The sequence below is a fragment of the Planococcus citri genome, chromosome 1 (assembly GCF_950023065.1).
Source record: "Planococcus citri chromosome 1, ihPlaCitr1.1, whole genome shotgun sequence".
NCBI classification, from domain to species: Eukaryota; Metazoa; Arthropoda; class Insecta; order Hemiptera; family Pseudococcidae; genus Planococcus; species Planococcus citri.
In genome coordinates, this window is record NC_088677.1 from 41,240,321 (window position 1) to 41,265,436 (window position 25,116).

General features: G+C 33.3%; 1 protein-coding gene and 1 long non-coding RNA gene across 6 annotated transcripts; one reads left to right on the plus strand and one right to left on the minus strand.

Annotated features, from left to right (window-relative positions):
- Window positions 1-498: 498 nt before the first annotated feature.
- LOC135831969 (zinc finger and BTB domain-containing protein 21-like) lies at window positions 499-23,078 on the plus strand. 4 transcript variants are annotated; one of them, XM_065344875.1, is made up of 5 exons: window positions 499-617; window positions 16,621-17,739; window positions 18,487-18,576; window positions 19,034-19,094; window positions 19,457-23,078. In XM_065344875.1, exons 2-5 carry the CDS (start codon window positions 16,747-16,749, stop codon window positions 20,260-20,262), a joined length of 1,950 nt encoding a protein of 649 aa, XP_065200947.1. In that variant the 5' UTR covers window positions 499-617; window positions 16,621-16,746; the 3' UTR covers window positions 20,263-23,078. The 4 variants fall into 4 exon arrangements, with proteins under 4 accessions (XP_065200947.1, XP_065200944.1, XP_065200945.1 ...); XM_065344872.1 differs by lacking the exon at window positions 499-617 and adding an exon at window positions 1,642-1,879; XM_065344873.1 differs by lacking the exon at window positions 499-617 and adding an exon at window positions 5,555-5,937.
- On the minus strand, window positions 22,639-24,577 carry LOC135831970 (uncharacterized). 2 transcript variants are annotated; one of them, XR_010556258.1, is made up of 4 exons: window positions 24,324-24,577; window positions 23,969-24,064; window positions 23,615-23,836; window positions 22,639-22,886 (listed from the first exon to the last, which is right to left on the minus strand). It is a non-coding gene; the product is annotated as an uncharacterized LOC135831970 (long non-coding RNA). The 2 variants fall into 2 exon arrangements; XR_010556257.1 differs by having other exon boundaries at window positions 24,158-24,577.
- Window positions 24,578-25,116: the final 539 nt, after the last annotated feature.

Consider the following 25,116-nt stretch of genomic DNA (forward strand, 5'->3'; position numbering starts at 1 on the left):
TTTCAAATAACTACCTATTGAAAATTTGAAGGGTTCGTGAAAAATATTGAAATTTCGACTACCTGGCTTAATTAAGATGAAAACCTGATGGCTGATAGTTACTTCCTGATTCCATTGAATAATAGTAGTTTTGAAATTTGAAACGTTCCACAGTTTTTAATTGAGACTTTTGAATTATCTAGACCTGGAAAAATTCCATAAGTACACAATAGATGATAAATACGACTCCATTTTCCCAATAGGTACCCACCTACTTTTTTTAAAGCTGAAAATATATTTCGTCGACTTGTGAGGGGTGATCGAACTATGACTATGATCCTGTGAATAGTAGATATGGCTGAAATTATAAAATCTAGTTTACCTACATTAAACAAAGACAATGTCATTGTCATGTCAAGTGCACTTTATGCTTCGTCGCGTGTTGACTAAGCATGTTATCTTCTTTTTTCAATTTTACTTTTTATGGGTTATATGTACCTCATGTTAAAAAGTTACAAGTTATCGCGATAGACGTTTGGTGTTGTTCTTTTCGCAAGGAGTCATTTCTATGCGAAAATTTGACTTATGCTTCATTGAAAGTAATATTTTTCAGGTGGGCATTAGCATACTTAACTTAGGTAAGTACATAACTACATATTCTGTTTTTTCACAATATAGGATTATCCAGATTTTTTTTTTATAAAAGGAAGCACTCAAAAAATTGCAACCATTTAATCAAAAAGTTGAGGATTCTGAGGGGTATCATAATTTTCATCAAAGTCCAAAAATTATAGAAATTGATGAAAAAATCGATTGACTACTCCTTTCTAATCACATTTTTAAAAGTGAAATCACGTTTAATTATACATGCCCAATTTTGGTATGAGTGAGAATAATAGATTTTTTAGGGGTCTGAATTTGTTTTGTTTTTTTGTTTGTTTTTTTTTTAAATGGAAGAAATATAATTAAGTATAAGTTGAGTAGGTACTTACATAATTGAAAAAATATTCATGTACCAAACTACCCCATTTACCTACCATACGTATACGTACTTACATAAAAAGTGGGGCCCTAAACGTGATCGCAATTTAGATGTCACCACTCACCAGAAATGAAATTTTCGGAGTTGATAATATGTAATTGGGAATCTGATTTTTTAAAATAAATTTATGTAATGGGAGAACAAGCTTGTTTTAGAAAATTCAAATCCCTTTGAACTCTTAATTTTCTAATTCGAGAGCTGAAATTTGGGGGCTATATATTTTATACCTTATAGTTTCCAAGCTCTAGTAAAAAAATGATCGGAATTGCCGACATATTATGTTTTATACTCGTATGTATGCATCTGAATTTTACCTATCACTTTTTGGAATTTCCTCATTAATGCGAACATTCGCCGCATAAGTTGATCAACGACAGTGTTATACATAGTTGATTACACGAAAATGGCGAAATTTGGTGCATGTGCGAAAGTTATTTGTAACATTGATTTTAACATGCAGTTTTCGTTCATCGCTTAGTGTATAGGTGGTCGGCTTCAACAGAAAGCCCACGTGAATATAGAAGGTAGGTATATAGGAGAGGAGGGGGTCGCCATATCAGGAAACACACGCATTTCGCCGATTTCGAAGACATGCTACAATTGCTACATGCAACATGCAACTTGTTCACTTTTTGTAACTTATGCTACATAGGTATATTGAAGTTCTTTTTTCTTTTCGTGAACGTAAATTATTTATCAGTAGAGCAATGACTGTGGCGGTGTTGAAGTCGGTATTGTAAAGAAATTGGTTATATTTGGAATACATTTTCGAGTTCGGAGTTTATGATGCGAAAAAGTTTTCTTAAAATTCAATGAAGCGTTTTTTATGCAGAAAAACTTCAATGTGATGGATGGCAGGTATCGTATATGCAGTGGGCAAGTTGCATGTGTATTGTTACCATGTTTTTTAGTACCTAGCTTCGTACAATATCTGTAAAGTTTTGGTCGACAGTGAAAAATTTGAATAATTATGTATCGGAGAGTGATATGAACACTTCTCAATTATCACCTACCGTACATGATACGTATGTATGTATGTATGTATGTATCTAATAATGTATTGTTATGTGTAGGGAAGGTACCTCTTGCAAATCTTGGTAGAAGTTGATCAACTTCCGATCGCCCCGAACTCCCTGTACCCTGTTATGAGCGTCTCATTTGTTTAAATAGGTAGCCTATTAGGTATGTCTATTGAGCACATACAAAATCTCGACTCTAAAACAACCATAATTAAACAATACCATGAGTCTCCAGCGAATCTAGATACCTATTTTTGCAAAAATTTCAAATTGTTCTGAGAAGGTCAAAAGTGAACGTTCGCCTTTGCACCTGTAGCTTTGACTAATGTTTATTTTGAACGTGTTAGTAGATAAAATCAAGTTTACTTCCTTTTTAAAGATTATGTGCGGTATGTGCAATTTAGCGCCTATCTAATCTCAAAATTATTATTAAGACGCTCGGGCAAAATCAATTCATTTACCTTTTCACTTGAATTTTCAATACAAGGTCTTTAGATAATGAAATTTTCCGGAAATTGATACGTCGAGTTTTACTATAGACATCTTGTATTATTTGATTACAAGTATAGATAATAATTATCATAAATACAAATCTGAAGGTATACGTAGGTATTTTACAAAAGGAAAAGGAGAGTGTGAACGCTTAGTAAATATTTAGCTGTTAATGAACCAATTAAAAAGACAATAACATGCTTCGAAATAATTGCGAAGAAAAAAGAAATTATCAATACTCAGTCGTATCAGTAGTATATTTCCTTATTTTTCCGGTTGTTCACTTCTACCTTGGGTCCTTGGATATTGCCTTTCTACTCAAACCTTGAATTTTACTCTCAAGCAATAAGTATATTTTGCTAAATTCTTTATTATTAGATACCTATACCTATTTTAAAAAAATAATTGCGTGATTTCTTTTTGAAAAAAAAATGTAGGTTGATACTTGGTAAAGACCTTAATTTGAGTTGAAAATTACTCGGAATTTTTTTTTGCTGCGGAGTTGCTCCTGGAGGGGAGATATGTGTCCTTAAGTGCTATTTTGGACAAAATCGTGATTTTTTCGCTCTAGCTCAACTTGCTTTAGGAAAAATGGTTTAGTCTGAAAAAATGATAGGTATTCAAGATCCTAGACCATTTTCCATCAAAATCCGAGACCACTTCGAGGGTTCTACTGAGCGGTTGAAAATTTGCGAATCGTTTGCTTATTAGTATTTCAAGTAAATTAGAGCGATTTGAAATTTTTAACTCACAACTCAAAACATTTTACATCAATTATGACAAAACATTGAAAGATGTCATTTCTGAAACAGGAAATAATACTAATTTGAAACACTGTGGTGCCCATTTTTGGTCAATAAGTACCTATTGCTAATTTCAAAAAATCGAAAAAAAAAACTAAAAACAAGCATACAGTTTTTTTGACTTTCTTAGGTAGGTACATATGTATAAATAAAAGACTCAGATTGCGACTCGGAATCAAAAAAAAGACTCGCGCATGTAAAACAGGACTCGGAGACCCAAATTTACAAGTCTTTGAAAAATAAGACTCGGAGAGTCGAGGTAGAGAAGAATCGTGCAAAATTTACAAAATGTTCGCAAAAAATACTATCATAGGTAGTCAAAGATGCAACCTGTCAATCTACGGATGTTAAGTATGCATCATAATTCATAATCCAATTTCAAACGCTTTGATTGGTGGTAAAGAGACGAGGAACGAGGGACATTGACACGTGGAAGTTGCTGTTGTTGTTTATTGCGAGGAATTACGAATATTTACCTCGCGTACAATGTTCATTTATTAGCGATTTATATGTGCGCTTATTAATGTAGGTACTTATTCGTACCTATTTTTCAAAATTGACCTTGTGTTCATTATGCTCTGAGACCAAGACCCAATATAAACCGTGAAATTTATTGCCGATGTGCTTTACTAAAAATACGAGTAGGTAGGTAGGTACCTGAAGAAATTTCAGGATAGGTATGAAATTTGTACAGTCTATTTTTGATTTGATCGAGATTTATTTTTTATTAGAATGTATACGTAAATGGCCGTAAAAATTAAGTGGGAATCGAAGCATTACTTAGGCTGCCTTAGATTATTTTGTAATATTTCGTAGTAATAAATTACATCGTTTTAAATACCTAGGCTTATCATTTTTTATTTTACCTATAATGTAGTTTCATTATAAATTTTTATAAAAAATTTTCGCTACAAATTCATCGTAAGGAGCAAAATATACTTGAATAACTACGTTATAAATATGTTCGTTGTGCGCAGTTTCATATTACCGTTAAGTTATATTATGTGCTTAACTGATGCATTAATTTAAAAAAAAAAAAATGCATAGCATATGTTACTTAAAGTATGGTTTGCATATGATGGCAATAGAACTGTATTCTGCCAGTGAAAATTTCCACACTTTTGAGACATATACACTTAACTAGCACATTTTTATCGAAATGGCAAACTAACATGAAATAGTGTCTTCTGATAACCTACTTCAACTACAACCATATTTCTGAAAACAAAATCGGGAACATGACGTATAGTGATAAAGATATTTAGGTTTGCGTTAAATATTTATTCCAGCACGTGTCGGTAATGATTGTCGAGTCTTTTTTCTCAATATCCAAAGTACTCATACGGCATCAAAAATTTAAATCCCAATAAGAATTCAGTGAATGGGAGAAATGGAATGAAATTCTGCTCGATCAAAATTTCAACTTCCAAATTGGTGTTATTTTAACTCCACCTTTACCCAAGCTGTTTTTGTAGGTACCAAGCTCATGAAATGATAAGACTAGCATATTTTCTAAATTTACTGACTAGAACATGCCCAAATTTAAAAGTTTTAAAAATTGATAACAGTAGGCAGCTCGCTGCGCCTTATAAAATAAGTAAGTAGGTACATATACACAAATCAGAGAAAATTATAATTGAATTGAGAAGTTGAGGTACTTGAAGTTGATCAAAATACGAGTTCGTTCAGATAATCAGGGCTCAGAGTAAATTGCCTTCGTCCTGTTTATTTCCATTCCAATATATTTTCATACCTATAGGCACGTATTTTTCAATTAAAATTTCACGTGAAAATTGTTTCATTCGACTAGTGTTATGATAAAGCTCCAAGAGAGGTAGTTTTGAGGAAAATGATGATTATTTGTTTGAATTTGAATTAGGTAATTTGAAAAATTACTTAGATCTAATATTAACCTTTGCATTCTGAACATTTGAGGTACCTACATACCTACCTACCTCTACTTGAGTCGGTGTATTATATTAAAAATTTAAATAGGTATAACAAGGAGTACCTATTAAAGCGTACATATGATATCACTTTCTCAGCTCCGTAGTACCTACTGTGTGAAGTGTCAAAGAAACTAACACTTAAGAAACAATTCGTAGGTGGGACGAAAAAGGCAATGAGGTACAGGGTACGCCAGGAAGCTTGTTTTCGCCTTTTAACCATTTAAACGCCACAGACGCTGTTTTTAAATATTCCAGTCTGGGACATATCGGTTGTGGTAGGGTTATCATTAGTACTTCAGTTGCCGCTTCGTTCGTTCGCTCGCTCGCTCAGTTACATAACCCGCGATGCATTCGCTATTTTAACCCTGCTCAAAGGGGTAAATCGCTCGGCTATTTTTAGAGTTTCGTCAACATTTTTTCAAAAATTAATTTCACTATCCGCTGTATTAGACTTAGTGTTTTTCAATCGAAAAATGCCTGTTTTGATTCTGTACCTTTCTTCAACGCCTTTGCAATTGTTGTGCTGTGTTTGTGCGGTTTACGAAAACAAATTCTCGTAACAATATTTAGCTCCTTTAATAGTGTAATTTCGCGCTTTTTCGGTATAATTATTCGTGTCGTGATTTAAAAGTTTTTGCTGGCTTGCCAATATGGTAATTTATTTTATTTCCATTTATCGATATTTTTGTACTTACGTATGTAGATATTGTATGTATATAGGTTAGGTAGAGATAGGTACTTGTTGCATGGAGCTACAGTAAACGGAAATTTTTGACAACGTCAATTTTCATCCTTAATCAAATGTTAATACTTTTGTATTAGTGCCTGGTAAATCAATCGTCATAATGATGATGTCCACTTCAATTAAATTATATTTGCTTCTTCGGTATTACTGGTGACATTAACACTGGTTGGACAGTAGGTAATTAGTAAGATGGCAATTGATGACCACTAAGTATGCCTACGCGACATTTAATCGATTTATGCAATCTTATGCAACATACGTACCTACTCGTAATGCTAAGCTATTAAGCATTTGACAAGTAAAATTAATCTAGGTAGGTACCATTACATTCAAGTACCTAGCTACCTACCCAAATTGATGATCCATTTGTCTCGCAGAGTAGGTATTTATGCAATTTCAAAATTTCAAATCAATTCAATCGAACATCGTGTATGGGTATAGATAAATGATTGTGTTATATGAATTATGAAACAATAATATCGAGATTTCTTGGACGTGATGTATATTTTTTTTTTTGTAACTTATACGAGCATAATTAAATGCTTGTGAGATGCGACCATACTCAATATACGAAAATTATCGCGTGATTAACGATTGATGCGAGATTAAGACGTGAATAATTTCAATGTATCTAGTTTAAATGTAAACTTCTCTTAGTGAAATGATGAAGTAATTTATCGCGATTCAAATGCTTGAGAAGTATCGAGAGTATATTTATAATTCTCTTATTAATTCGATCTACCAAACGCATTTGCTAATTATTAAATTGACATTCCATTTTATCAATTTAAATCATTTTTTTTTCGCGATTGAATCGAATACCTACCGTGAAGTAGCTATACTGTCTATCTAAAGTAGCTTCTTTGGCTGAAATTCTCAAACATTATAGTGACAGTTTCCGGTTTCACTGTGCTTTGATAAAAATAAAACTCTATTTGATAAGCTCGCGAAGGGAAAAAAGGAAGTATAAAACGAGACAAAATAGTATCGATGAACTTGGAAGGATTCCATTATACTGGAGCCGAAATGCGCGCCATCGTATTCACAAATTTTACTCGTAACGAGCTAATTGCCAAAATGTTTTGGACGATTGGAGTGAGTGCTTTTTTGCCATTTTTTATCTTACATTTTTTGAAAAATTTTAGCTGTAAGTACCTATAAGTAGGTAGCTTACTTAGTCTATTAAAAATGGAGAACGGACTGAACATAATTATACTTCATTACTTTTGCTTGAATTTGAGTTACAATTTACTCGAGTTAGGTATTGAGATATCGAGTCTTTGGGTTCACTCCCACCGCAGTCCCCGTTCCCTTTATCTTTCGTGAGGAATCTTGTATACAGATAATTTATGGCATGGTCTTTTAAAAAAAAAAAAATTTACACATTTTGATGTTGTTTTGAGGTAAAAGTATTAATTAGCTAACCGTTATGAGCAATCAAACATAAGTAGGTGCAGTTTTTATGAATCAAAATTTAGTTTTAAATTTAGATTCAAGACGAAATTATTTTATATCATTAATACTCGTAACAACGAAATCAACAGTTTATCTGCTCATCGTTATCGAGCTGCTTTGAAATATGTATTAAGTAGGTAGGTAGGTAGGTACTAGGTAGGTATACATAATATACATAATGTCAATTTCGTATGGTACCTTACGTTACTTACGTACCCACATAATTTACAATTAAAAATTCTCTTTTTTTTGTTTATCAAACTAGAAAATAAGGAGTGAGATAAGATAAAAGTGCATTGTGTTTTGGGTAATATCGAATGATTAAAAAAAAAGAAAATAGATAGAATGGAAAAGTACCCGGATTTATTTCGCGCGTTTGAAAAACAAAAGGTTAAGAAGTAGGTAGAGGTACCTATCTAATGCTCATTTACGAGATAAACTATATGATATTTTTTAGCTCAGGATTTACTATTTTCTCAAACTAGTCGAAGACTACGTCATTTTTGAATTCGATCTCTTCAATGTCTCCTTAGCTGTCCATTAGATAAAAGTTGAGTGAGTGGGACAGTAACTCGCAATTTCATGCGCTTGGTGTGGCTCGATAAACAGTAAATGCTTTTGCTTATCTTTTATTTTGGACGAACGAGTATAGCTACAATAATTGTAGATAGGTAGATGAGAGAAAGAAAAGTGAAGAGAAATGTTTTGAGGTTAATTGGCTGCCTATTTTGATAGTGACTGTAGAAAGTACAAGGATGAAAGGCTTTTTACGCGAACGCGAAAAAATGTTGCACGGCGTCATGCGTGAGATAATGGTGGCGAGGACGCAAACCTAATTAGTTTAACATTTATTTGTCGTATTCAGTGATTGCATATAGCATTTGATTTAAAAACAACAATTTAATAGACCACGGATCACTGGATAGACATGAGAAATTGCTGAAATTGGCTGTTTATCAGTATTCATTTTCAATAAAATATTATCTGTTCTCGTTACTTACTGGTGTAGATGTACTCTAGGTTATTTTTAATCTAATTATCATTTTGGAATTATGATTAAAACGGCGATATTATTAGAAAAAGAAGAACCTTCCACGTTTAAAATTCAAATATTCATTTCCTAATTCCTAAGCGGTCGTAGGAATTTATACCTACGATTAAAATTTCACCCAGAAAAAAATAGCCTGTTAATTGAATTTGCAAATTTTAAAAAAATATTTTTTAGAACCTTAACTTTGCTTGTACATAGTATTTTCACTTTTCGAGATTTTTTGAAAATTTCGGGAGGGGGAAGGGGGTCCCTGAACAATTTTTTTTGCTCGTGTCAAATGTTAAATTGTTAATCCCATGTACCTAAGTGAATCCTGTCCGGGTACGTACAAATATTTTCTAAAAAGTATCGCCTCTTCTCTCTAGCAACTATCACGTGCATGTGCATACTGCATACGTGCATCCTACACTCGAATATTAAAAATGGCCATTGCAGTTTAGCCTTGAAAACGCGTTTCATCACGAAGAGAAATCTACGCATCTCTTATTGCTTAGAAACAGTCGAGGTGATTTTTTTTAATTTTTTGTTTGAGTTTAGCGTATGTTCGAATTTTCATATGTACATGGGGCATCGATATTATTTTAAAGCAAAAAAATGTGTTTTTTTAATTCAAAATTTTAAAGACAGATGATCTCCAAGTCAGTTCATATCAGTCTACCAGTTCAGTTTGAGAAATTTCAATGCATCATTAATTAAGTTGGAAAAAAATTAAAAGATTAGGTATAGAGGTACCACAATTGATTATTTAGCATGTTTACGAAGTAAGACTTACACTACATTCCTTACCTAACTTATATTAGATTCGAAATGTATCAAAACCTGGTGTTTCGTATTCTTACCCAATGATTAGGAAAATGATAAATGACTTCAGTAAACCTTGAAGAGAAAGCGAAATGTCGAAGATTGGTCGTGGTTAAGGTATAAGGTGAAGAATAGGAATGATTTTTTTCCTTCTTTTTTTGCGAACCAAGATACAAGGTGTTTCGTCTGGTTACAATAGGGCAAAACGCGCATTTCAGGTTGCATACTTGCACCCTTAGTTTTGTGGGCTAAACCTTACAAGTATAGCTGTAAACAATGCTGTTCACTTCTACTTTTCAGCTCGTTAAGTCAATTTTCTCAAGGAAGACTTTCGCGGATTTCAAAATCTGTAGTACCGTTGGAAAGGGCACAAATTTCTCTACAATTTAGAGCCATAAAATAATATGGTCCTCGAGATGGTTTAAAAGTTCTGTTGCCTCAAAGTGCAAAGCTGCCAGAACAATGAGTTGAATTTTGCCGCATTTTTCTGCTCCTTAAGTCAATTTTCTCAAGGAAGACCTTTGAGGATTTCAAAAAATTTATTACCGTTGGAAAGGGCACAAATTTCTCTACAATTTAGAGCCATAAAATAATGGGGTCCTCGAGATGGTTTAAAAGTTCTGTCGCCTCAAAGTTCAAAGTGTACAGAAAAATATGTTGAATTGGCTACATATTTCAGCTCGTTAAGTCAATTTTCTCAAGAAAGACTTTTGAGGATTTCCAAAAATTTAGTACCGTTGGAAAGAGGACAAAATCCTATACAATTTAGAGCCATAAAATAATGGGGTCCTCGAGATGGTTTAAAAGTTCTGTTGCCTCAAAGTGCAAAGCTGCCAGAACAATGAGTTGAATTTTGCCGCATTTTTCTGCTCTAAGTCAATTTTCTCAAGGAAGACCTTTGAGGATTTCAAAAAATTTATTACCGTTGGAAAGGGCACAAATTTCTCTACAATTTAGAGCCATAAAATAATGGGGTCCTCGAGATGGTTTAAAAGTTCTGTCGCCTCAAAGTTCAAAGTGTACAGAAAAATATGTTGAATTGGCTACATATTTCAGCTCGTTAAGTCAATTTTCTCAAGGAAGACCTTTGAGGATTTCAAAAAATTTATTACCGTTGGAAAGGGAACAAATTTCTCTACAATTTAGAGCCATAAAATAATGGGATCCTCGAGATGGTTTGAAAGTTTTGGCATATCAAAATGCAAAGAGGACAGAACAATCACTAGCAACATGCCCACAATATGTAAGGGGAATCAAGAGATACCACCATTTATACACCTTGTGACGTCAGGGCGTTTTGCCCTATTGATGAATGATGATCCTCGTGTTTCGCTAATACACCACGAGGGCGAGTCTGAAAATACGTATGTCCGCGTTTCTATAAGGGTGAAGTCAATAACCAGACAGATAAGTATAGCGGCTTATACGTGCGTGTCGTGTTCTTTACTTATCCCTGTCTACCTCTTCTTTGCTAATTCAGTAATTCGCTTTTTTCCTTTTCCTAGTTTGATTAACATCATAACATGTTGCGCGAAATACCTACCCCTCAAGGTTCGTACATAAATTGCCGGTCTTTTTTCTGCTACGAAAAAATCGTAGATACCGGTACCTGCATCTTAATCGAATATTAGTAGATACACGTGGGTGCAAGTGATCAGCAAATTGTATTTTTCACCTTTATTATCTATACCTACCTACCGATCAAATATTTCTTGTTGGTTACAAGACTCAAAGGTGCCAGTATCAGATAGAATGCCCGAAGGGAAAATTTCACGACTAAGAATTCGTTAGGTACGTATACATACCACTCACGAGTGAAAAGGTTCAGAAGTGTCACGTGACTAACGTCTCAATCCGAATGATTCTTTGCCTACATATGTATCTAGTATGCACTCAAAAAGAAAAATCTATGCCCATTGATTTTCCCTGAATACCTATACGTAATCTGAAAATTGAAGGAGCAAGAGTCTATAAACTTCCAGAAATCAAGCGTTTTTGACCATGGTTTCTGGTTCTACTTTTCAAGGAAAACAAAAAAGGATCTCTTACTAAACATTTTTTTTTGTCTACTCTTAAGAACACGCAAATTTTATTTTCAGCGAATCCAATTTTTAAAACGGTGAAAGTTTGGGAGGATTTTTAACCCGTCCCTCTTTCTCGCTTGGTAGACAGTAATCTGATTGGATATAAAGCATTTAACAACAGTGCATTGTAAAGTTCGACTGTTCAGCCAGCTAAGAATATTCATTGGTTTTTGGGTACCTAAGTAACAATGCAATGCACAGTTATACGAGGTCAAGGTGACTATCTTATGTAGAGAGAGATGGTGTTCGTAATTGGACCGTGATTAGAAAAAGCGAACACGTTTGAAAGAATGGGGTGTGAGAGCCAAGAGGAAATTTTCGTATATTTTGACGCGACTACCATACGTACTTGCCACCGAATATCTACTGAAATAATAACCACTTGACGTTACGCATCGTCTGAAATAATCATGCACTATAATTTCTGTTTCGATCGTCAATCAATGCGATAAAAAAATGCATTATTATTGTGAAAGTACATACTACTTAATGTACTTATTTTAAAAAGCGCCGATAATTCGGATGCATTATGCACTTAACGGTGCTTGTATTTTTTAAAAAAAGATTGAAGTTACTCTAGGAATGTTTTCGATTTTGTTAAGTATTTTAGATATTTTGAAAACCCGAAATGAAGAAATAAAAATAAAAATTTGAGAAAGCACATCTGACACTTGATTTCTGGTTTAAAAAGTTTGTGTATTTTGTACTTGGCAAAAAAAAATCCGCGTGTTATGTGTTGCCTGTTGTCATTATAAAAGGCAATATAGACAAGGCTATTGATGTTGCATAACTATTCGCCTAAATGTTATCAATTTGGTGGTCATTCTTATCGGTAAATTTTAAAATTACATATTATTTCGAGCAGTTTTTACAGGGGATTTTCAAAGTTCGAAGCTTTCATGTAGTTTTTCTTTCAATTTTAAACACAGCTGAATCCAACAAAGATGGTATCTTTCTTTATCACAGGATTCAAATATGTTTAAAATTGGAAGGAAAACTACATAAAAGCTTTGAACTTTGAAAATAACCTGTAAAAATTGCTCGAAATAATGTACCTAATTTTGAAATTTACTGATAAGAATGCCCACCAAATTGATAACATTTAGGTGAATGGTTATGCATATGCAACCATTCTTACATCAATAGGCTTATTATTATTTTTGAAATGAAAATGCGAACGTCTTCAGTGATTTAAACAATACTCGTAGGTAATTGTATAAAATTTTTTCGTAGTTGATAAGTAGGAATGGTTTTGAACTGAAAATCTATTAAATCAAGCAGTCCGGTCGGACTGCCCCGCCAAGCAAGAAAAAAAAAACGAACACAAAAAAAAAACAAAAACCGATAATACCAAACACGTGATGACAGTCCGGCCACTTACTGCTTATATTCCCTGAACAACTGAGCGTATTTTCAATGATGAATTTCTCGCGAATAAAAACACGCACGAATCTGATTTTTTGATATGTTGTTGGCATCAACGAGAGCTTTAATTTGATATGCTTACAAACTTTCTACGGTAAAAAATGATGTAGATTGGAATACCCAAAGTTAGCATTTTGGGGTAATTTTTGAAATCACTAATCTTCGTGTCAAGAGAAAACTACTGAACCAATTCAAGTCAAATTTCGTACACTGGTGTAAATTAATGAGTTATTTTTAGATAAAACGTCAGTTTTGAAAAAAAATTATTTTTGACCCCCTTTTTCTCAATTTTAAAATTTCTTTCCCCCCTAAAACACCCCCAAAATGAAAATTTTTCGCGGTACCGTAGAAAAGGGTCATCTACATTATATTCGCCATCATTGTGCAAAATTTCAAGCAAATCGGTTCATTTGGAAAGGCTGTAGCCTTGTCAACGGAAATTTAAGCATGAAATTTCGTGATGACTATTTCCATTTTTCATCCTAAACCACCCAAAAAATGAAAATTGTTAGCTGTATCATAAAAAAGGGTAATCTACATCATATTCACTATCAATGTGCAAAATCTCAAGCAAATCAGTTCATTAAGAGAGGCTGTAGCCTTGTCAACGGAAATTTCAGCATGAAAATTCATGAAAATTTCCGTTGACAATGCTACAGCTTCTCCAAATGAACCGATTTGCTTGAAATTTTGCACAGTTGTATTAAATGTGATGCAGATGACCCTTCTTTATGGTACAGCAAACAATTTTCATTTTTAGGGTGGTTGAGGGTGAAAAATAGAAATATTCATGAAATTTCATGCTTAAATTTCCGTTGACAAGGCTACAGCTTCTCCAAATGAACCGATTTGCTTGAAATTTTGCAAAATGATAGCGAATATAATGTAGATGACCCTTTTCTACGGTACAACGAGAAATTTTCATTTTTGGGGGGTTTTATGGGGGAAAGCAATTTTCAAATTGTGAAAAAGGGAGTCAAAAATGATTTTTTTTAAAAACTAACGTTGTATTTTGAAATAATACCCTAATTTAAATCACTGTACGAAATTTGACTCATATCAGTTCGGTAGTGTTCTTCTAGTGAGAAACTTTGTGATTTAATCAACAAATTATTCTAAAATTGTTGGTGTACCCGAATTCCCATTAATAATTTATAATAATGTACATTATTTAAAAAAAAAAAAAAAAAAGTCGTGATATCAATCGAAAATACTTTTAAAAAGCAAAAATTCCGCCAACCAAAAAAAAAACTTACCTACAAAAAAACAAAAAGAATTGTCAACAAAAATCTGATATTCTCAACTTCTTGGAGTATGTACCCAGATTCGCATTAACAATTTACAATATGTACACATTTAAAAAAAAAGTCGTGATATCCATCAAAAATACTTTTAAAAAGCAAAATTACCGCCAACCAAAAAAAAAAAAAAAAAAAAAACTTGCAAAAAGAATTGTTAACAAAAATCTGTTCATTAAGTAACTTTAATGAAAAAATTCATGATATCAAAACATCGCCAAGCAATTTTCATTCAGCAGTTGTGATCAGGAATTGATATGGAATTTCAAATTAATTTGGTACTTACTGAAATAAAATATCCATCAGTTTGAGAACTGAATTGAAAAACCGGGCCAAGCGCCGGCGGAATTTATCGGTCCGGTTTTTCAATTCAGTTCTCAAACTGATGGATATTTTATTTCAGTAAGTACCAAATTAATTTGAAATTCCATATCAATTCCTGATCACAACTGCTGAATGAAAATTGCTTGGCGATGTTTTGATATCATGAATTTTTTCATTAAAGTTACTTAATGAACAGATTTTTGTTAACAATTCTTTTTGCAAGTTTTTTTTTTTTTTTTTTTTTGGTTGGCGGTAATTTTGCTTTTTAAAAGTATTTTTGATGGATTTTTCAATTTCGCGCTAAATAATATTGACTGCCAGAAAAATAAAAATAATCCTCAATTATGAAATACTAGGGGGCTACGCCCCCTGGCCGCTTCGCGGCCCAACCCCCATACTCGTTCCTCGGGCTTCGCCCTCGGAACTCGCTCTTGGGGGCTGCGCCCCCAAACCCCCCCTTCGCTCACTCTCAGAAGAGGTTTGCTCCCAAGTACTTCTCCTTAAAAACTAAATATATCTGCACTTCATTCATTTTCATACCACTTTCAACGACTTTCAGCACTTTGAACAATTTTTTTCAACCTCCAATACTTTTAATGAATTTTCAAGCAACCATTTTTGAAATTTTAGGTACTTAAAATTTTTACAATATTTCATTCATTTTTCAGTCATTTTCATAAATTTTGTTATTTTAGCTCGTTTTTTTTTTTAAATTTTTGAACGTCTTTTATGGCATTTTAAGCAATTTTGGATTTTGCAATGTTTAAGGGTAGGTATGTCAATAATACATAATTTGGTACATAAGTACATACATAAATACTGATATGCTTCGATTAAAACTTTGATTAAAATGATAGATGATAAATGCAAAAGCAAAGCACCGAACTCCGAAGATAGACGGATTAACATTTAGCAATAATATCTGTTTCTGTTGACAATTTCACGCTCGCTCGATTTGCAAAATCATAATCCTCGCATTGTAAGATTTCCATTGTTGGAGGAGTGGGAGGTTTGTATGCGCGCGCATGTCGCGTGATCCTGTCTGGAATAACAACGACATGGCTTCGCGATGCGTTGTACGTTGGTGATTGTGTGTGTATGCTTGTGTGGGTGTATAAGTACACGCATCATCTTAACGGTTTTTTGTTATAAAATGCCATAAAAATCGATCAAAATCGCACGATATAATAAACTTTTTGCTAATCTGTTTTCGCCATTATAATGAGCATGAAATATCGAACATTTCCCTCGTTGACAGTACCCATCTAGCATTTTTAGTTTTCGAGATAATTTAATTCAATTTAATTCAAATTTGGATTCAAAATAGCTCAAAAACTAAAAACCCTAGAGGGGTGAAGTAATCGAGGGAAATGTTCAGGATTTAATGCTCTTTAAGATGAGATATTAACCACCTTCCTAGCTTTTTTCGTTCTCGATATATTTGAGAATAATCGAAAAAACGGCAAAAACAGCCCATTTCAAGTCAAAATTTGGGCCCTTTAATTCCAAAATTTTCGCCCCCGCGTATTTTTCCTATATTCTAGAGAAGTTAAGCTGTCGATTAAAAAAAAAATTAGCTCTGTAGGTGCCATAGATCGGGCTGGGAATTTTTTTCCGATTTTTCGGGTATTTATTGGGTATTTTTTGGGTATTTATTTTTCTTGCAGCTGTATAGTATAGATGTACTTATAGTGATTTTTATTTGCTGTAAGGCGTAGTCTGGTTGAATTATTGCCAAAAAAAAACTTTCGTGATCACATTGGCACAATCTATAAATCTGTAGTTTGAGATCGATCAAGAATTTTAATCAATAGGTATTAAAAGCCAAAATTCGCTATCTTGTCTTGTATGAAAATTGCAAAAGCGATAACCTTCAACCCTGTTTACCCATTCGAATCTCATTTTCAAATACCTATCCATCAAAATCAATCTGAAATCGTTGCCCATCGATAGGAAGGACACGATGTACTTACCTAGCATATTTGTGCTGCTTATCTACATTTCGCCAATCCTTCTGAGAGCCCATATTATACCGTTACCTACTAGGTACCTACATTACTATTCGATTACCAACACTTTGTAAAATTCTACCGATGAAAATGCGGTTTGACTTGATCAAGTATTAATTATTACTTTTTTTGATGTGTTTACAGATTAAACATGAAAAGTCCATTACGAATATCTAGTCTAGATAATTCGTCAATATTGTATGCGCAGAAAAATCACCGATAGTTGAGCAAAAGGAAGACGAACAATTTCGTCGGGTTGATACAAATTAGATGATAAGAGAGGCAGGAATGCAACAGCAATACTGTCTTCGCTGGAATAACCACAAAAATAATTTGCTCACGGTGTTCGGCGAATTATTCAAAAATGAAGACTTCACAGACGTGACGCTAGCTTGCGAAGGTGGATCTGTCATCAAATGCCATAAAATGGTCTTGGCAGCGAGCTCGTCGTATTTTCAAAATATTTTTTCGAATTTGCCCTGTAGTCATCCGGTAGTGGTATTGAAGGACATCAAATATAGAGAAATACAAGCCATACTGGAGTATATGTATAAAGGAGAAGTTAGTGTAACAGAGAAGGAAGTCGCGCCTTTGTTACGCGTAGCTGAAGCTTTAAAAATTAAAGGGTTAACTAATAAGAACGATCATGGACCCATGTATAATAGTATTGGTGCATCTTCATCTTCGCTTCATGACACAGATCATTCAAATGTTGTACGTGCTACTGTATCGTTACCAAACAATTCGAGCAATCGGGATGGCAATAATCTGACTAATGAAAATCAACCGCGTGTTGTCGATGATAAGATCGATCGTAATATTACTTCACCTCCTCACTCGACCAGTTCGCTTAAATCACTCTACAGCCACAGAAACGTGTACTTCGACTGCAAATCTCCAAATGCAGACAGATCCGAATACAGAATACCACCGTTGCCGATTTGGCCTATGAGCGGTCTACCTATGGCTGCTTTTCCTTCACCGCAAACCACTACCTCAGCTGCTGCCGCCGCCATGTTGAATAGCTATCAAGAAGCAGCCATCGCAGCCAATAATGCGAGCATGCCTCCTTTGAAGCGGAAAAAGTTGTCTGGTTCGCTTATGAGCAAGGAAAGAGATACGCCGATTTTGAGAACAGTTCTCGGTCAAGGTCAAACTGATACTTTGCAGCCTATGTCTCTAGTCTGTCACGATGACCAAGATGGAGAGCTTCGGTCTATCAATGGTTCGGCGATGCCGCAAGATCTTTCGTATATGAATAAGGTAACGTGCGTGAGTAAATTTAGTTATAAAAATAGGTAGATAATATTAAAGATGGATTAAAACGTACCCATAGATCTTAGTCTAGAATACAAAAATGGTTTAATTATTCATTAAGAAAACCATGTCCGAGTTGAGAATAAATATCTACTCGTATCTACCCACACATAAGTGATGCGAACCTACAGTGTAAAATCATCTTCAAAATTTTTATGACGATTACCTACCTAATTACGAATTAGCGAAGAGAACGCTTCCCTATCAAAGAAAAAAATACGTATGCGTAATTGCGTATACGCATACGCATACGTATGCCGATTTTTGGACTAATCGTGCGTTTACGCATACGGATACGAGTACATTTACGAATAGGTACGTAAACGCATAATTATTCCAAAAATCGGCATACGTATGCGTATACGCATACCTACGTATTCGCACTTTTTTCTTTGATAGGGTTATTGAGAGAACGCTGATTTTTCAGTAAACTTTTAAGAATGAAGGTACATACATTCCTCATGATGTTTTGTTTAATTTTGATTTAAAAAATAGCATTCATGTAATTTTGGTACCTATCTTCTCTTTCCAAATTCATTTTCATTGCGTACGAGATTATTTTCAATAAGTAAGTATACCTAGACCACATTATTTAAGATTATGGTACGACTTTAATTAGGTAGATATTTAGGTACCTACTCCAAGTATTTGATAAATTTGTCCTAAAATGAACTTAAATTCATAATTTCAAAGGTTATGAAGATAGAAGCATTGTCTGAAAGTGGCCATTCGCCGTACCAAGAAACATCTTCATTTATGGACGAAGGTTTCAACCATGAAAGAGTAAGTTTACCTATAAATAGCCGAACTTATTTCATCTCTGCACTGTCAATAATTAGTCAGAAATTCAGGAATTTAAAATCATTAAATTTAAAAATCTAAGATTAAAAAGAAAATTTCAGTCATTACAATTTCAACTAATTTTGGACGTTGATCTCATGATCTGCATTTCTTCAAAAAATTCACCCTGTATTACTGTAGAACTGCAAAATTCTAGATGTAGGCGATTGAAAGAATAATTTCTTTGAATGCTGCTTTCAGTTGATATTTATCAAAAAAGTACGCGCCTCGAAAATTATTTTTTAAATTTCATATAGCATCCAGTCACGATAATTACCGGCGTATTTTTCAGCGTTACTTGCTTATAAGTGTATTGTGTATAGGTAGTCAATAGGTATATGTAAATACTTAAACTTGTATTCAAGCAAATGGGTACCTAAAAGTTTGTCATTTTTTCCAGGGTAGCAAAAGCCTTCATTCATCGTCCCCATCGCCACAGTCCTTTTACATGGACTCAAAAGGTCAGTGATAAATTTTAAGTTATACGTAAATTTACTTGAAAACATACCTACACCTAGGGTTAGACTAATAAAATTTCAAGTGAAGACCATGTTCTTGTAATGAAGTTCTTGAAAATAATTAATCATTCATGCAGAAAACGTGCGGAGGTTGATTTAAAAAAAAAAAAAATTGAAACGAAAAATACACCATTAATGTTCTTTTGGAGGAGGGAAGAAAAATAGAGAACTTGTAATTGATTAAGTAGGTAATTCGATTATTGTGAAAATAACAACCTTTGGAAGAACTTTGAACCCCATATTTTTATGTGTCTAGTCTAGTGTCTACCTATGGTGTCTCTGATGAGTCGATTTTAATTTTGCAGGAAATGTTTCGTCAGCTCTAGCGAATTGTGTACAATCTCAACAACAAGAATACAAACGTTACAAACAGTACACGAAATCCGACATATCATCAGCTATTGAATCAGTTCGCCTTGGAATGACTGCTCTGAAAGCGGCAAAAAAATTCGGCGTGCCATCTAGAACTCTTTACGACAAAGTAAAAAAATTAGGCATTACGACTACCCGAACTTTCCGGCGAACGAATGGCGGTAACGGCACAGGTTTTACTTTCGGTATAAGTGGAGCTGCTAGCAGCATGTTACTTGGTTTGTCGATGCAGAATGAAGACGATAACAGCTCGCAGGGCGATATGTTGGAACATGGATTTCTGCACCATGCGTTAGAAAGCAATAAATTGAAAATGGAAGATTTGAATCGCGAAGCAGCAATTTCAACGCCTAGGTCTTTCCAAGCTTATGAATTTATGCGACAAAATTCAGATAGAGAAGATTGCATGAACTCTTTAGAATCAAACGAACGGCGAACAATGTCTTTGTCTCAAGGAAATACAAGTGACTTGGGCATGCCATCGTCACCGACACCCAACAATGGATCTCCAAGTCCCAACCACATCAATTATGATCCACGTAGTCGTAGTTTAACTCCTTCGCCGCCATTACCTCCATCAGTACCACCGCCGCCTAATGACGATTATCAAGATGAAGTTGAAGATTTATCCATGTCCAGAAAACCAGAGCAACAATCTGGAGTAATTATGCCGCCGATGAATGAAGCCACAGCTGCGGCCATGTTAGCCAACTGTGGCGCTGATAATGAAAGAGATTAGCCCTATAATTATGTGACTATGACTATACTATGAGTTGATTTTTATTACCTATACCTTGTTATTTAATTGATGAAACAGAAGACTTACTTGTTACCAAAATTTTACTGAAAAATGTAAATTTTATCCTAGGTAGGTAATATTTATTCAGTAGAGAATTGTATTGTAAAATCTGTATTCTACGAGTTCATCATTGCTATTTTATGTCAAGTGCCTCATGAAATTTTATTTATAGAGCGAATTGATTTTCGAAACTATGCCATTCAACACCAATTTTTAAAAAATGTTTACCTAAGTATAATATTGCATTTCAATGTCAAGACTGAATAGGTAGGTACTAGGTAAGATACTACTTAATCAAAATATTTTACCCTTTTCTTTTGTTTAAAATTAACAGTCAAAAATATTTAAAGTGTAGCTTAAATTTTAAAAATTCTTGAAGTTTCTGTAGTCAAAAATGAGAGTAGGTATAAGTATTTTATACTTATGTCCAGTCCATTGGTTCCTTTTCGATGATTTTCATTCTTAAGCAACTGTCGTGATAAAATAATGCAGGTATGCATATTCAAATTAGGTACCTATCTACCTCTGTGTTAAGGATTTCATAATTTAAAGGAAAAAAATGTACATTTGAGTATAAGATTACTTAAATTGGTATCTCTAATTTTATAAGACTGCTAAATTTAAGATTATTATGTGTATAGGTACCAACGTAAAGACTGTTTCAATATGGAATAATATGTACCACTATATTAAGATGATGATGATATATAATTACGTATATAGTTCAATTATTTATTGTGGTTGTTTTATTTATTAGGTATACTTATAGCTTAAAAATTTTTATTTGTTGTAATTTGTGTTTTTTCCCCTTCTATGGTGTTCTATTTTAACCATTCACTTTTTATGAATGTGTACCTAAACCTATTCCGTGTTCATTTTAAAACTAATTTCTGTGACAGAGCAATCCGTTTTACTATAGGTAGGTACGTGTTAATTTTGTAATTGTTGATGATTTTACGTTTGCATTACTATAATCTGCTATCAGCAGGCAGTGTTTTTTTTTTTTTTTTTTATCAAATAGTTTTTAACAATTTTTGCAAAGAAATGTAAATATTCATCAAGTTGCCTGTTGAAAGCATATTGTAAATATGTGTTAGGATTGATTAACTAATCTAAACTGCACGATTTACCAAATAGTCATAGAAAAATGAGAGAAATTGAAAATATTTAAAAAATATATATAGAGCTCATGCTTCCAACTCCCCGGTCGACGTCCCAAAACAAATTTTATCATTTTTAATAATTTAAAAAAGGACCTTCTCCTCCTCCTCAGTAGTATAAGACGATAGGTCTGGTATTAATGATTTTTAAATAGGTAGGTATAAGCTCAACCTTTTGTAATTTATCACGAAGGTAGAAAGCAATAAACTACAAAACAACATGTAAACTTCGAATTGCAAATAATTATCAATTTCGCGTGTGACAAACAGATAGTTTATCGCTCGTGCTAAACAAAAATGGAAAATACTGAAAATGAAATAATTTCACAATGCATGTGTGGTTGACAGCGATGTTACGTCATTTGAAAATTCTTATTTTTCAAGTTTTGATGCAAAATTTTTCGAAACGATCGGTACGTTTCCAAGAATTACTCGTACCTACATTTTTGTTGTAGAAAGCACAGAACAGGTCTCGTAGTTTCATTTACGTACTACTAGTGCAATATTACTTTTTTGTTCAAATTTGCCCCCCCTTCCCAATTCTGAATTAAATTCTTCAAAGCATTAATACCCACGAATAATAATTTAAAATCGAATAAACCTGATATAATTTTCAAAAGGCTCAACGTATCTGAATTTGTGATTGAATTAGATTAGAATATAATGATCTCTTATCAACTTTCTCCCCCCTCCCAAAAAAAACCTATAATAATAGGTGTGCTGAGATGGGACACCATTGAAAATTCTGTCAGATGACGATTTTTTGCAGTTGCTTATCACTATTAACAAATTTTTTAGTTTATTATGTAATGATTGTGTTCATCATAGGGTTTTATTATATTTCTCTGGAGACTGTACAAGTGTACATTCAAATTAGGTACCTCATAATTTCATAAGAAGTTGTTTATAATTATCTAATTGTATTTTTTTGGGGGGGGAATCAAATTTTTATTGGTTAAATAGCATTTTGCGGTTGAATTTTGTTTAAAAAGTTCACCCAACATATTGCCGGGATTATTCAATAAGTGTGTGGATGACGTGCCAGCCAGTGAAGTTGAGGAATTAAGCATTGTTTGGGTATTCCACAATGAAAAATACGCTGAAGCCTAGCCTTTCTGCTTTCAATTGCCATTATGTTTATTTTAGTTTTGAACAATATTTTTGTAATTCATTTATTCTTGTAACGAAGTATCTACATTATCATGTCTTGAACAAATTCTTAACTCGATTGTAGAAAACAGCATATTTTAAAAAACTTCAGCAAAATGAAACCATTATTCACGTTCATTGATTTTTTTGATGACTGAAATTCTACCGTATCTGTTTTGTTTTCGGTTCCAAAAGAAATCCTTGGTTGATTTTTTTCAACATTTTTATGTTCAAAATCTGTCTCCGTTGGCACCGCTGAAACATAGTTTTGGAAATGGGTGTGAAAAATATTATATTTTTTGTAAATTTCATATTTTTTTTCTTTTTTTTCTTCGTACTTTGATGAAACAAGAGCACGTAATCACTTCATGTCTCTCTCTGATATTTTGTTGTTGTTTTTATTCGTATTTTATTCAATTTTTGTACATAAAATTTAATTTTTGAGCAGTGGTTCTTTCTTTGAAATGTAGATTAAAAAAGTAAAAATCGTAGTTAAAAAACGCCACCGCTTGACAAACGATGTTTAAAAAAATCACTTAATCAAAACATAAATACAATTTTTAGATCAATTTCCAGATTTAAACATCGGAATAAAGTTATTCGCATAAGAACATAATTATATCTTCAATGTTTGAAAATTGAAATGAGGAAGTTTTAGAAAATGTTCGTTTCAATCATCTTCAAGTCACAATATTTCATCAAGATTTATAATCTCCAACTGTTAATAATTTTTTACTTTGTATCTGCATCTTCGGTGGAGCTACTGTTTGAAATTTTGTTTGTATTAATTGCACGATGAACTCCTTAAAAAGGGGATCAATAGCTGGATTTAATGACCCGAAAGTACATGAATATGATCGATTCTACAACATCATATAATATGGCAAACTTTGCACATCGCTTCGTCACAAAAATTAGAGTTGCTTTATACAGTAGCAATTTTTCATCATTCAAGATTCGGATAGATAATAATTCACAATTACCAAAAAAGGGTGCAGCATTTTCGTAAGGCACCACGACAAATAGAATGAAGATTTCCAATCGAGTCAAATTGAAAAAAAACTCACTACTGGTACATACAAAAATAATCGGAATTAGAGGGTACGGCAGCTGTATCGTTGAAATTCAACGAAAACTGCATTACACACTCATTTTGAAACTCAATATCTTCAAGTAAGCAACAACATAGGTACGGAACTACGGATCTATAACAAAGCAAATAATTATTATTTCATCGAATTATTGGCAAAAATTAAAACGCCAATATTTGTTGCTTTTCGCATCTTATTGGCTACAGCTGAGGGGATCGTTTCTCTAAATCTTTTCGTAATACTTACCTAAACATACAAAACCATCCACACATAATTCCGTTTGCTTGAAGAACATGAAGTGTATTTTCATTTTTCAAATTTACTTGCTCTCAATACGAATATCTGAAAGAAATGAATTCAATTAGGAAAATCATTCTGCACAAAAGTTTCAACATTTAACAAAAAAAAATAGCACGAGTGAAGTATTTAGCTCACCCATTTCTTTATAGACTTTGTCAAACGACGACATTATCACCAATTTTCGTACGGTACACAAGGTACGTATCATCGAAGTGATGAAATTCTTTTCTTGAAGTACGTACAACTTGTATTTTATGGTCAAATAATTACATAAATGCCCAATTTTAACCTTTTTACTCACTGAAAATGAAATGCTGTTGTATCTTGCATCTCCGTTCCCACAGGTAATGCAATACTTCTCTTCCTGGTCATTAGGTATTCCTCCTCGGGATCATATTTAGTAGTACGAGTATTACTACTGAGATAAAAATGGTATTTACGTTCCATAATTATAAAATTCACCTATTTAATGTATAAAATGTGCTTTAAATAATTTAAATACCCAAATTTTTTAGTAAACCTGCGTTTGCGTTACGAGAACATTGATAAAATTGATAAGAGTTGTAAACAAAAACAGTAAAACACCATTCACTTTTTTGTGACGTCACTTTTTAGTTCAGTTTTAACTTTTTTTGCGATTTCTATCATTTATTTTGAATTTGAAATTGAATTTAATTCATTCATGTAAATTACCCACGTGAGCTTTAAGCTTTTCAGGATGGTGGTTCAAATCACCATTTTATACTGTCGTTATCGTTCTGTAGGTATATTGCTGAGCCTGAGAGCCCTGAGATGCTAAAAAGTTTGCTAAACAGATGAAAAATAATTGAACAATATTTATGAGTGGAATGTAGCCTGCTCGCAATAACAAATCTTCACTCAGAAATAATGATCTAAGCTGTTGTTTTAGCGACAGGAAGTTATAAACTGCCTTATTTTTAAACCAAAATTCTCAAGCATGATTTCTGATTGTTTCATTTCATTTAACGCCGGTCGGACGCCGGTTAGTAGAGTTTGGAGTAGGTAATGCTTGTTTGTAAATTGTATCCCAGTAAGCATTGCAATGTCACTATGACATCATGCAATATCACTGG